The sequence below is a fragment of the Lottia gigantea genome, assembly GCF_000327385.1.
Source record: "Lottia gigantea unplaced genomic scaffold LOTGIsca_43, whole genome shotgun sequence".
NCBI classification, from domain to species: domain Eukaryota; kingdom Metazoa; phylum Mollusca; class Gastropoda; family Lottiidae; genus Lottia; species Lottia gigantea.
The window spans coordinates 1383519-1397186 of NW_008709504.1; the positions used below are offsets into that span (position 1 = coordinate 1383519).

General features: G+C 31.8%; 3 protein-coding genes across 3 annotated transcripts; 1 reads left to right on the forward strand and 2 right to left on the reverse strand.

Annotated features, from left to right (window-relative positions):
• Positions 1-742: 742 nt before the first annotated feature.
• On the forward strand, positions 743-1358 carry LOTGIDRAFT_123315 (hypothetical protein; the record flags this gene model as incomplete). The annotated part of the gene is made up of 2 exons (XM_009060589.1): positions 743-985; positions 1020-1358. Coding segments are annotated over 2 exons (582 nt in total), but the record flags the coding sequence as incomplete, so codon positions are not given.
• A 1801-nt stretch (positions 1359-3159) lies between these two features.
• On the reverse strand, positions 3160-7715 carry LOTGIDRAFT_164106 (hypothetical protein; the record flags this gene model as incomplete). The annotated part of the gene is made up of 4 exons (XM_009060590.1): positions 3160-3494; positions 3743-3968; positions 5184-5782; positions 6692-7715. The coding sequence occupies 4 exons, from the start codon at positions 7713-7715 to the stop codon at positions 3160-3162; spliced, it is 2184 nt and encodes a 727-aa protein (XP_009058838.1).
• Positions 7716-11167: 3452 nt separating this feature from the next.
• Positions 11168-13528, reverse strand: LOTGIDRAFT_164107 (hypothetical protein; the record flags this gene model as incomplete). The annotated part of the gene is made up of 3 exons (XM_009060591.1): positions 11168-11686; positions 12511-12622; positions 13386-13528. The coding sequence occupies 3 exons, from the start codon at positions 13526-13528 to the stop codon at positions 11168-11170; spliced, it is 774 nt and encodes a 257-aa protein (XP_009058839.1).
• Positions 13529-13668: the final 140 nt, after the last annotated feature.

A 13668-nucleotide genomic window follows, 5' to 3' on the forward strand; every position in this document is an offset into this window, starting at 1 on the left:
CAGTGAGTGAACATAAATATTCATATTGAAAAAACACAAGGAGATGTGACCGGGTATTGTTTACTACTCGAAGAAGCAAAACATTTAATTAAAATAGCAGATAGAAGAATAAGAATTGAGTAAAAAATACACCCTTAAAAATGAAGCCAGAAAGTTTAGTTATGAAAATAATAGAAGCTATTGAAACAGCTTCCCCAACATTAATAACTTTCAATGGTAAAAAAAATCAGAATAACTAAAAACTTATTGATAAATACAAATATTGTAAAGTCAGAAACGATACAGACTTAGAAAGAATTGACACCAACACAAAGGAAGGTGGATTTTTACCTTTCCTACTACCTTTGATATTTGGTGGTATTGCAGCGATGGGTACAGCAACTGGTGGAATATCTTCCGCAGTCAAAGCTGCCAACGAAAAGAAAGCAGCTGATGCTGATGCTGATGCTGAAGAACGCAGACATAATTTAATAATGGAAAGGGAAGCACGAGGTTCAGGAGTGGGAGATATGATAGGCACAATAAAAGAATTTGGAAAAAGATTTGGGGAAGAAACCAAGAAAACTGTTACACAAGGATTAGTAGATAGTATTGACACAGGAGAAGTCAAAGTCAAACATAAGGGTAATGGAATATTTTTGAAAAACATATGCATTGGAGAAGGATTATTTCTTTCAAAGTATAAAGGAGAAGGAGTGATTTTTGGAATAAAAAAAAATAATAAGAAATTGGAAAGAAATTCAAACATTCAGAAATATTTCCTAGTAACCCAATGCTCATGTGTATATGCGGTAGTTTCGGTTCTGGGAAAACTCATCTCACTTTTAACATGTTGACAACACCAAACCTTTTAGATTTCGATTCACTGTATATCTACACAACAACACCAGAGCAATGGTATTATCAATTTCTCAAAGCTTTAGAATATTTACCAAAGAAAGATGTTCAAGACATATTTCAATATTATGAAGAAAACGAAGAAGAAGTGGAAATAAAAGATATCATAGAAAACTTCAAAGAATCCATCTTTCAATCCAACGGATATAAAAGTTTTTCTTACGAAAAATGTTAATGATCTAGACTTGTCTAATATTGATAGTAATCGAAAGAACTTAATATTGTTTGACGACTGCGTATCGCAAAGAAATCAAGCTGTTCAACAAGAATTCTTCATGAAAGGAAGACATCACAACTGTCACTGCATATACCAATCCCAATCTTTTTACGGGATGGATTCTATGTTCATTAGAAAAAATGCAAATTGTTTTTTATTATTTGAATTAAACGATAAAGATTTATCTCAAATCATTCAGTCGATAATTCACGGAATGGACAGAGATACATTTAAAAAGGTTTGAAAAGCTTAATGGAGAAACCCAGATGATCATGGATATGTATTTGTAAATACTAGAAAGCCTGCGGGTGAAAGAGTTATGATCGGCATATGTTAATTTTATTTTTTTGATTGGAATAATATTTTAAAAAGAAATAGAGAATATATCAAAGCTAAGAATAAAATAAAGGCCCAAGTTGAAAATAATAAATTACAACAACTTGGATTAACAGAAAATCTACAAACTCTATTTTAACCAATATTAAAATCTCAAGAGGATATTAAAAAGAAATTAGCTTTAGAACCTACACCTCATATAGAACCCACACCTCATCACCCCAAATTGATTGAATATGGTGGTATTATAATTAGGACCTTAGATGATATAAATCGTCTTTTTTAAAACCCTGACCCAGTATTACCAAAGAGCATTTCACCAATCGTTGATGATGAGGGGTTATTGTTTAATGGTTTTAGAATAAGATTTAGTCCAAATTCACCACAATTAAAAATCGATACAAAAGACTTTATATTAACATTAACAAAAGGGTTATTAGATTTAATGAATGGGGAGGATGCTGTTATTGCCGATTATAAGGATTTAGTAGCATACTCAAAATTTCTAGATGCAATAAGAAAGTCGGGACCTGAAACAATAAGATTGAAAGAAGTTAAACTATATATAAGAGCAATTGAACATTATGATGAATACGAAGTTGATGAAGTGGGTGATTATGCTGAAGACAACAATCCAATCATACAAGAGATAGACGAATTCAAAGATATGGTATCTGGACAAGGAATAACGTTTTTATCCGACAACAACGAGGAACTACTTAATAGATTACAAATAATATTAGCGGCAATGAAGGAAGGACATCGATCACACAGACAATATAATGAAGTAAATTGTATATTAAAAAGACTCCTAGAGAAAGGTATTATAGATAAAAATGATTATAAAAGCGTGATTAAAAATGTCAAATAAAGAACAACTATCCGTCATCACCTCGAATAAATCAGACATTAAATTATCTCTAGATTATGAGTATGAACTCAATCGCAATCAAGAATATGAATTGGGATTAAAGTATTTCTCTGTTTACAATTCCATTAGAAAGGGCAATAACTCAAAAACCGTTCATCGAAAATGCGTCAAGTTAGAACTTAGACCTTATCAATTCCAATGATGACACCAAGTTTCATCAGAATCGGTTGAAAACTGTAGCTTCAATCCTGCTCACGAACTATTTTTAACAAATATTGACATGTTTTTACAAAGTCAAGGGCAATAACTCAAAAACCGTTCATCGAAAATGCGTCAAGTTACAACTTGTCTGAGATCTTATCAATTCCAATGATCACACCAAGTTTCATCAGAATCGGTTGAAAACTGTAGCTTCAATCCTGCTCACGAACTATTTTTAACAAAATTCGATGTGTTTTAACAAAGTCAAGGGCAATAACTCAAAAACGGACGGACAGGGGCGACGACAATATACGACCACAAAAATTCATTGAATGCGTTACTAGGATTTGATAAACAAATACACTCGCAATCCACTTTAGCACCACACAAAGCTAATATAAATATGATATTGATGTGATAAATATACATTGCAATTTGATAAACGGTGGATTTTTCAATAAATACAAACGTCAGATTATTTACAGTCTGCCAACATTCACCGTACTGATTGGATATAGAATTATAGAGAAACCATTTCAAACGACATATTTACCACTTAATTCCTTTATGATTAAAGAAATCAAAGATGGTAAAAATAGGTTATAGATTTTGATAACGAGGAAATTGTTATTCAATTTCATTTAAAACAAAAAAATTGAGTAATTAAACACTCTTCAATCTCTTGAATAGTTAGGTAATCGAAATCATCAAATTCATAGTTTTCATCCAAACTCAATTCATCTTTATCACCATAAGGAAACATAATTCCTTCAGCGTCCTGTGCTTTTCTCTTAACGAGATTCAGATAACTTCTGAAAACTTTCATTTGTTTATCATCATCCTTTGGAATAACTACTCCATTGGTGAAACTTTTTTCCCATGGTTTCTTAAATTCATTCGTCACATCATGTCTAATAGTTTGCTCACACTTGTGGGTTCCAGATTCATTAAAGACACAATGTCTACATATAACTATATTAGTATATTGTTAACATAAATAAGATACTGACTATCTGTCAGCCATGCTTTACAAAAAGTAGGTCATGCAGTTTCCCCTAGTTCCTCTAAGGTAAGTAACTCAGTTAAACAGTTAACTAAAGCCAGACTACATCAACTTAGCATGTCCATGTAAATTATCAATCTCCCCTCTATTTTAAAATAAAAATTCTTTTAACACTAAGTTTGTGAAAATTAAACGGAAATCTAAATGTGGAGAACACCTTCATGTAAAGTTTTCAAAAGATAATATGGTGAGGCTCCCTTCTTTGTTAAACAGTCAGCAAGTTGGGCCTTTGTCTCAGACCAAATAATGTTACTAATTTGTCCACTTTGTAAAAGTTCTTTGATACTGGATATTTCTAATCGCAAGCGTTTGTCATTGACTTGTTTTGTAGAGTTTACAGCATCTACCAGAGAATTTTTGTCTGTTACACATAATATTGGCAACTGTAAAGAATTGGCATCTCAAGAAGTAAGTTCTGAATAAAGGGTTGACAAGAATATTCCTGAATCAATGCCATCTGATAACGCCAAAGCTTCGGCAGACAGAGTACTACGAACTACTCTACGAATCCTTTTTGAATTCCAACATAGAGGTACTATTTCACTATTCTCTCCCTTCAATAGGATAATGTGTTCACCTTGTGTTCCTCCATCTGGTAAGTTTGCTAGGAAAGAATCACTAAACACAATCAAGGATAGGTTATTGTTATCACCAAGTTGTTTAAACCTCAAAGTCAAATCGTCTGCTTTAATTCTTTATTAGTTTCAATCAAGTCTTTCATTGTAGCATTTTTCAGAGCACTTGCCAAATTACATACATCAAAAATTATGTCTGGCCTGCTCTGATGACTTATCCACAGAATTTGACTGGTTTCTTCTTGATTGATCAATGTTCAAAAATGAAATACTGTCTGCATACTTGCTTTGATTCAAATAAATCTCTTCATTTTCATACATCAAATTTATTTCTAAGTAGCAAAAAGCTCTTGTTTCTTCTTTACCAATTTGAAAACGTGATCGAATTTTACTGATTACATCCATTTCAAAAGTCTTATCTCAACCCCAAATAAAATCATCCACATGACAAGCTAATATTCCTTTGTTGGGCCAATAAAATACAGCAGGGTCTACCTTAGATATTTTAGCACCAAATTCCAACATAGATGATTTCACAGTTTTGTACCAGCACAGTGAAGCGTCATTTAATCCATATACTGATTTCTGTAACAACCAAACTTTTCCGGGACAATTGGCTTCAATTGGTGGTCGTAAATATATCTGCCGTTCCATTGTATCACTTTGTAGGAATGCAGTTTTAATGTCCATGGACTTTGGGTCCCATTTTCTTTGAGCCAGAATAGCAAGAATCATACGCAATGATTCCTTAGCACAGGTTGGAGAATCTTTTGATTTGGTATTGTCAGCTTCTTCAGATCCTCTTGCTACTAATCGTTATTTTGGCTTTATACCATCAGCTGTATCCTTCAATGTGCAAATGCATCTCGTTGATATACACTTTTGACCCTTGTCAACTTCTTCTTTAAATACACCATTTTTCTTCCAATTGTCTAATTCTTCAGATTTGCTGTCCTCGAATGAAACATTTTTCATCAATAGGATATTTTCTGTTTGGTTGTCTATTATTTCATGATCACCTACTTGACTCAAATCAATTGATTGACGATTTCCATCTTCATTTTCTATATTATACCAATGACAGTATTTACCAGATGCTTTTCCTGCTCTATTTATAACTTTGGCAGAAATCTTGTCTTTTTCATCATTTTTAAATGTGATATTTTGTCCAGGTTTCACTTTCATTAATACAGCCTTGTCATCAATTGCTATGATTTCATGATCTTCATTTTGCTCAATTGGTGGATTATCTTCTTCATCAGGGACAGTTTCTATGTTTCTGTCAGGAGTCACATTTACATCAGGATCCTTTTCGAATTTTGGGTCTTCAATGACTGGTCTTAGTCTATAATAATGGACTCTCAATATCAAACCACCATGCCGAATAAATACAACTGCACCATCTTGGCCAATTACAGTTCCAGGGCCTCTCCATTCAGTACTATCTGGTCTCTTGTAGTAAACTTCATCACCATTTTTGTATTTAACATTGTCATACGTTCGAGTTTGCTTTCTGAGAGCTCTTCTTAACCTTTCTGAGCATTCTGATTTTGTAAAGGCTTCCCTTGCAGAATTTAAAGCTGATAAATTTTCATAAACAGTTCTGCTACTAGTCTTTCCTTCTAAAGCGCAAAGTTTATTAATCAATGAAGATGGTAAATTGGGATTTCTTCCATACACAAGTTGATATGAGCTAAATCCATGTATATTTGCCAAACTATTTTTCGCCATTACTGCCCAAGCAAGTGCTGTTTCCCAATCACATTTGCTGTCAGCTTTAACTTTTGTCAAAATTTCAGTCAGGGCATAGTTGTGTCTCTCTAATAACCCATTGCTCCAGGGACTATATCCAGCTGTGGTGTGAACTTCTATATTAAAATTACAAAACATATCATGAACTTCAGAGTTATTGAATTCTCCTCCATTATCACTATATAGTATTTTTATATTTATATTTGCTGCATAAATTTTTCCACAGATATTGATGATTTCTTGCTTCTAATTATGGCACCAGCACTAAATCTTGTGAACTCATCTATTATATGGAGATACCAAACATTTTGATCAAGCTGATGAAGATCAACAGCCACGGTCTCATTAAAATCAGTAGCTAAAGGTAAGCTGACTGCTGGTTTCGGCAATTGTCTTTTAAACTTGGAACAAACTTCACAAGATTTCACAATCTTATCTAAGTTTTCGAATAATTCTTTGTCTTTTTGTCCTGCACTAGTTAGTAATTTCTTCAATCTGTCTGATGATGCATGTCCAAACTGACAATGCAATTTACTCAACATCTTTTACTGTAATTGTTCATCAACATCAAAGTTAAGACACACATTTGATTGATTTAAACTATCGATTAGTGAAATACAATAATGTCCACATGATGTCAGATTTAAATCAACCGGTTTACCAAACATCTTTGCTTCATCTTTTGATACATCTAGCTGAGTTTTTGTTTCTTTCATGGTTGATTTACTCAATAGTAGAGGGATATCTGCATCAACAACTAGATATCTGATATTCTATACCAGCAATTTTTGCAGGAATAACAACATTTTGCTCCGATTGAACTCTAGCTCCATCTCCAAACTTAAAAGTTTTAGAACTTGATTTGGTTACTATTTTTGATCTTTCTTCATCAGTCAGTAGTGATACAAAATCATCAAACCATTTTTTTCCACAGACTGTCTTAGAGCAGGCAGTGTCTAAAACTGCACACCCACTACATTCAACAGTCATAATCTCATCTGGCCTGGCATTATCAATAAATTGACAGTTTTGATCCAGTTTAGTACAGTTAACAGATTCTTTATCAGGGCAGTCTTTAGCCCAATGAAAGATGGATTGACATACTAAACACTTAGACCTCCTTCCATACTTATCAAGTGGATTTGTACCTTTAAGAGTCTTATCATCTCTTTCGTTTTGTTTCTGATTTTTGAGGTAAGTTTTCCGCCATGGTTTGTTTCTCGTATACAAAGCATTTTCTTCCTTCAATGTTACAGAAGAGTCTTTATCATTTGTTTCTGGTAATTTGGTGAAAATTCTCTTCAAAGCTGATTTCATTGTGTCATACCTTAAGTCTGATGCTGCAGTCAATGCCAATTGTTTTTCTTGTTCACTCAAATTAGCATAATCTAAGATTTTAAATGCTAATATTGTGTCCGGCAAATCCATATTGTATTTGACACATTTGGCATATTTTTGTTCGAAGTCAATTATAAAATCCACCATAGATGTGTCCTGTTCTCTTTTCCAATTGTCAAACTTTGAATAAGCTAAATCCACAGCATCTGTTTTAAACAATTTATCCAACTCACTTATCAAGTTTCTCATTCCATGTTCCTCATCACTCAATTGTTCAATATCCATTGCTAAAGCTCTTTCCTTTGCCTGTCCCTTTAAAGCCACACTAACTGCCAATGCATGTTTCTTCTTTGGTAAGTCTGTGACCAATGTCCATATTTCAATTTCAGACTTCCAAGACTCATAATTACCATCGGGTGCCAAGACTGGTGGGTTTCTATAATTCACACTATTTGAGTGAGCCATTGCTTCTTATTAACAGTTCTGATTACTTTAAGTTTAAACCACTGTTAATTAATAGTTTGCTCACACTTGTGGGTTCCAAATTCAATAAAGACACAATGTCTACATATAACTATATTAGTATATTGTTAACATAAATAAGATACTGACTATCTGTCAGCCATGCTTTACAAAAAGTAGGTCATGCAGTTCCCCCTTGTTCCTCTAAGGTAAGTAACTCAGTTAAATAGTTAACTAAAGCCAGACTACATCAACTTAGCATGTCCATGTAAGTTATCAATGTCGACTAGCTAACTGAATGTAATCTTCGACAGCTATCTTATCATTAGAGTAACCCTGAAACGTTTTCTTTTCTTTTAGAATACCGTCGGAAGTTAGAATAATATTATATTTAACTTTTGGCGCTAAATATAAACCATATATAATTCCACCATCACCGTAATCATCCTTTCCTTTACAATAATCATTTTCGGACACCAACCCAGCTTCATTTAATTTATCCCAATTGCTAGACGAAATGTATAAACTATCAGTATCTGTATAGTATATTTCCGGCTTATAAAATCCATCTATTACGTGAATAAAATTATTCATTATTTTTTTTACTGTGAGATAATACGAATGACCCCAAATGATTAGGTGTTATTTGTGTAGATTTAGGAGGTATACAGTCAAATTCTTTTTCTTCTTCATTTATATCAACGATATATTGAGTCTCATTTACTTTAGGATAGCTTTTAACGTGTGAATCGAAGTTGGCTTTTAAAGTTGCTTCACTCCATAGATGTCTCGATATAGTTATATCCTTCTTAATAGATTTAACATACAATGAATTACCTAATAATTTCATACAATTACTACCTACGATATTACCTTCTCGTTTATATTTATTTCTTAAATCGCTCAAAATTAAAATATAATCTCTATATTTCTTCGTATACTATACCATCTAATATTCTAATAATTCGTCCACCGGCTTTAACTATTTCTTGAATATCAACCGATGTTAAAACTTCTGAACAGAAACCATTTCTGAACCTGATTTTATTGCCAGTTTCCTTATTACCTTGTTTGTTCGTAAAAGTAATTTTATCTTTAGCTGGTATGAGTTGGAAGAACATGTTGGTAGGATGTTCAAACCAGACTTTTAAAATAGCCGTTCTAGGTCTGAATTACTGTTCATTAAAGAGCTTAACAAATTCTTTATTTTCTTCTGGTAGAAACGGTCTACCACTTTCCGCTTTAGGATATTCGCTGTCTAAATCCGACATGGCGGAAGCGTACAAACCGTTAGCATCAAAGGCCAATAGTTTAGTACATTTTATTTTAATTTTTAAGTTTTGAATTAACTTTCGATTTATCTTATTTACTATATTCTTTAAATAAATCAATTATATTATCACTTCGTGTTTCACTGAACTCCTTTAATACAATACAAATTTCATCCATTTTTTTCATTTCAAATGATTTTCGATTTTGCCGAAACTCTTCCTACTTTAATGGATTGTCTGATAAAATATCTTATAATATAAAAGGATGTGTATGTGAGTATACTTTTTCTAGGTTTTTTTTTTCGGTGTGTTTCGGAACCATTCTAGTAGTTTCATGCCATTCTTCTTCAACCATTTCTTTATCGTAATGATACAAATAATACCAACCCTTTAAAGATAAAGAAGGAGCCGTTAGATTATTGGAAATATTCTGGATTACAACTTCTTTCATAACTTGGTTATATTTTATCAAACAACCTCCAAGACATAACGTATCTCTTTTAGCGTAAGGTTCCCATTCGTGTATGAAAGATTCCCAATTATCTTCGGTGTATTTTGCAATATTTATATCAGTGATTTTTCTCAAATTCATCGGTAGATTAGATGAATTTCCCCATGCCGCCAAACTAGATTTTTCATGTTGATAGGAACATATGCAAATAATTAGAGTTGCCCATTATTTGTTTTTGTCTTTTCCATTTTTTCTGTAAATATTCATCGGTGAATGAATTAGATAAAGGTAGAGACAGAATGCCTCTAGCTGTTACTAGTGGACATTGCGTTAGTTTATTCGCATTTTTAAGCACGATCCAGTTATCAAAACCGCTACCGTTATGAGAAATTAATGTTAATCTTTTTTGATCAATTTTTCCTAAACGTTGCAATCAGTGGGATTTAAATGTGGAAAGTTATGTTTTATTCAGTCTAACATTTTTCTTAGTTTTTTACATAAATTAACGTGCAAGAATAAGGAATGGCTTTATTCGTTTCTTTTTCGCTATAGGTTTCGCGATCCCATGCAATCATCGTGAATTGTTGGAAAAACATTTAGTTTTAGAGGTGAAACTTGTGTTACCGCATTATCATCTCTACAAGTTCTACGTTTTCATTGTAATTATCTTCTATTTCTTTAATGCCTAAGGTTTTGTTATTTCTTCTAATGAGACAGAAATGTGATTTATGTAAGTAAAATACCCAATCTAATTCCTCGGATACTTTCTTTGGTTGAAAATATCTATGTTTGGGCGTATAAATTTGAAAATAAGCATTAAATTTCTTATTGAATTCACAGATTCTAGCAGTTGTCATTCACAGATTCTAGCAGTTGTCATTCACAGATTCTAGCAGTTGTCATAACTCCTTTTCTATTTGATTTTGAAAAACTGTTGATGAAATCTTGAAATTCTTTTGTGTAGTCTTTGTTCAAAACACGACTTACGCACTTTATAAAGCAGTATCCATCACTTGGTATAAAACAATTTATACCGGCATATTCATTTTTCTTTTCGAGTAGGGTGGTACCATGACCCTTTTTTGATCTTTTTATTTCTTTGAAATTGTTTTTACGTAAAATGATTTTTCCTGAGAAGTACCAATCAGAAGCATCCGAATTTACATCCACTGTTGCGAAGAAATTGTGAAAAGTTTTGGCATTAAAGCCTACAAATTGCATGTTTAGTTTGTGTCCTCCATCTTGAATTATCTCTCCATCTAATTCAATTTGTCCTTTAAATGTTATAAATTTATCAGAAATAATGTTAATAACATTGGAAAAAAGAACATTTGATATGAATGTTTCATCGTCTAAAATTTCAATTTTTTTCATATTTTTTAAGTATCTATTTTTTCACTTTTATTGATGATATTTCTACATTAAATTTATCGAAAATTTCATTGAATTCTTCTAATTCTTCAATGGTTATGTTCTTATCTTCTCTTGATCTTTCGAAAAATATGAATAATTTATTAAGATATGTATTTAAAATTTCTGTTTTCTTTTTATAATGAGATTTCTGTTTTGATGTAAAACCTAAAGTAATCAATCCACAAGATGAAGTTTGAACGGCAGTGAACGCGGCTAATACAGTTGGGACAGTTATTGGAAGCATTAATCCACAAGTGTGGATCGTAAGTTTTGTCTGAAGAATATTGAATCAACTTTTTACCTGTATAGGAAAAATAATTTCAATTAGAATTTTTTTCATCGTTAAGTTTAGTTTCCAGAGCATTTAATTCCTGTTGAAACATATCTTCATTTTCATCTGGAATGTTATCTATTAATTGTTGAATGTCTAATTTTTGTTTTGCAATCTTATCATCTAATTTAGATATTAATGAAATTAAATTTTGTAACTTAGTTTTGACTACGTTGACTAATTGTTTTTGAATAAAACTTATTAAACCTGCCACCTCTTGTTGTAGTTTAGTTTCATTAACAAAATTTTTATTATTTACTTGACGTTTGAAGAATCTTTTCACATTACTTTTTTTTTCTTCTAAATGGTTTTTATTTACTTCAATTGAATTTATTTGTTCCCGTAAATATTTCTTGTGAACAGCGTGATTATCATTTTCCAGAGATTTTAAATTAGTTACTTTGAAATTGTTCGTATCTAAATCACCTTGAAGAGTGTCTCCGATTTGATCCACAAAGTAAGGTTTCACATTATTTATCCATGCTGTAGTGTTAGGTTTTTTTAGTTTCTAAAGATAAAGAACCCAATCCAAACTTGTTTGCCATTTTCATTAAGTAAATTTATTATAATTTCTTCAAATTGTTTTCCTAAGCTCATCTGATATAAAACCCAAAGTGAAAGCTGTCCACAAAACTTTTGTCCCGGTAATTGAATTTGAAAGGAAGAACATTTGATTGGTTTATTAGTCAATTGCATTATCTCTTCAGTTGGTTCTAATCCAAAAGAATCGAAGAAATATAAGTTATTTGAAGGGTTTTTGTATAAAGCAGAATGATGAACTCATTTTTGATCGGAAGTATGTATATTTGTTATAACATAAAATTTACCTTTCTTATATTTGAGATCATTTATTTCATCTCTCATACAATAATAAAACGGTGATATATTTAACTCATTCTCCCATCTCATAAGTTGAAAGTTTGTGGTTGTATCGGTTCCATATTTATCGAGAGAGATATTCATTTTTAAAAGTCGGTTTTTTGAGGAGTTATGTTTTCGGAGTATGCGGTAAGTATTGTTGAAAACCCAATTGACGAAATATATACGTAGTTTGTGTTTGAAAAAAATTGTATTACATTCTGATAAAAACACATTCAATAATATTTTGAACATAAATTTGCATTTAAATTTAAGAAAGCGTACATGCTTGTCTACATCTAAATTATCTTAATCTTCTATCAAATTCTTCATCATCCAAACTCGTTGTTTTTCGAGAAATTCATTCATTTTTTAAAAGTCAGTTTTTTGAAGTTCATTTTGATAAAACATTCCTATGATTTGTTCTTTGTCTTGATCGATTAATTCATATGTCGGAGGTGATGTGCTGTTTACTTTATCAACGATGAATATTTCGTTTGTCCAGTATCCAACATAACCTTTTTCGAATTTACTTTTATATTTGAAAATACGAACTCGATCTCCAACTTTAAATTTGGTGTAATATCTAAATTATTTATTTCATTTTCGTAGTTATGTTGTGCGTTAATTGACTTTATACTATTTGGATTATTCGTGGCTTGTGTTGGTGTGACACCTATAGATGAATGAATTTTGTTATTGTATTCATCTACAACCTCTGGTAATATTTTAAGCCATTTTTGAGATTTCAATTCCGTGAACTTTTTGAATAAATTATTTTTTAGAGTTCTATTATATATCTCAATAACTACAGCTTTACCTTCATTATGTGTACTGTAAATTTCAAATCCCAGAGATTTCATATTTTTGTTATAAAATTCACTTCCTTTATCTACCCACAGTTTTTCTGGATGTCGGCTAGATTGTTTCATAATCGTTTCAAAAGCATGTTCGACTGATAATCCTCTTTTGTTATTCAAAGGAATAACCCAAGCATATCTCGTATACAAATCTATAACTGTTAAGCAATATTTATATCCTCTTTCAACTGGCATATTAATTAAATCGGCTGACCATATTTAATCTTTTTCAAATACTTTAACTTTTAAAAAGATTTTTAGTTTTTCTAAATTCTTTATGAATTTCATCTGCCAATACCATTCCCAATTTTGAATGTTTGATTTGGAATATTTTCAAGTTCGATTATCATTTGTCTGTTTGCTTCGTGTCTGAAGTTTTTGTCTTTGTTTCTGTATAGTATGTCGTGTTTTAGCGCAGCGGCGTCAACTCTATTGACTGGTTCTTCACCGGGTTTGGGTTTATCGTTTTCGTCTAATCGCAGATCTAACCTGGTACCTGGACCAGTGTAATTATGACCGGGAAGATGTTTTTCTCCAGGATATTTCGCCCATGGAAATCCAGGAACAGAACCCAATGATTTTTGTATATCTCCTGAACCAAAATAAGTTTTTGGAGTGTGAGCGACAATCATTTTTATCCTATGACTTTAAAACCTTTTCCTTTCCTTTCTTCTAATCTCCTGTTTCGCAGATCTCTTATTAGTTGTAATTCTTTCAACTAGTCAGATTGTTTCTCTGCGTCGCTTATACTCTTTCCCGCTTCCGGGATTGA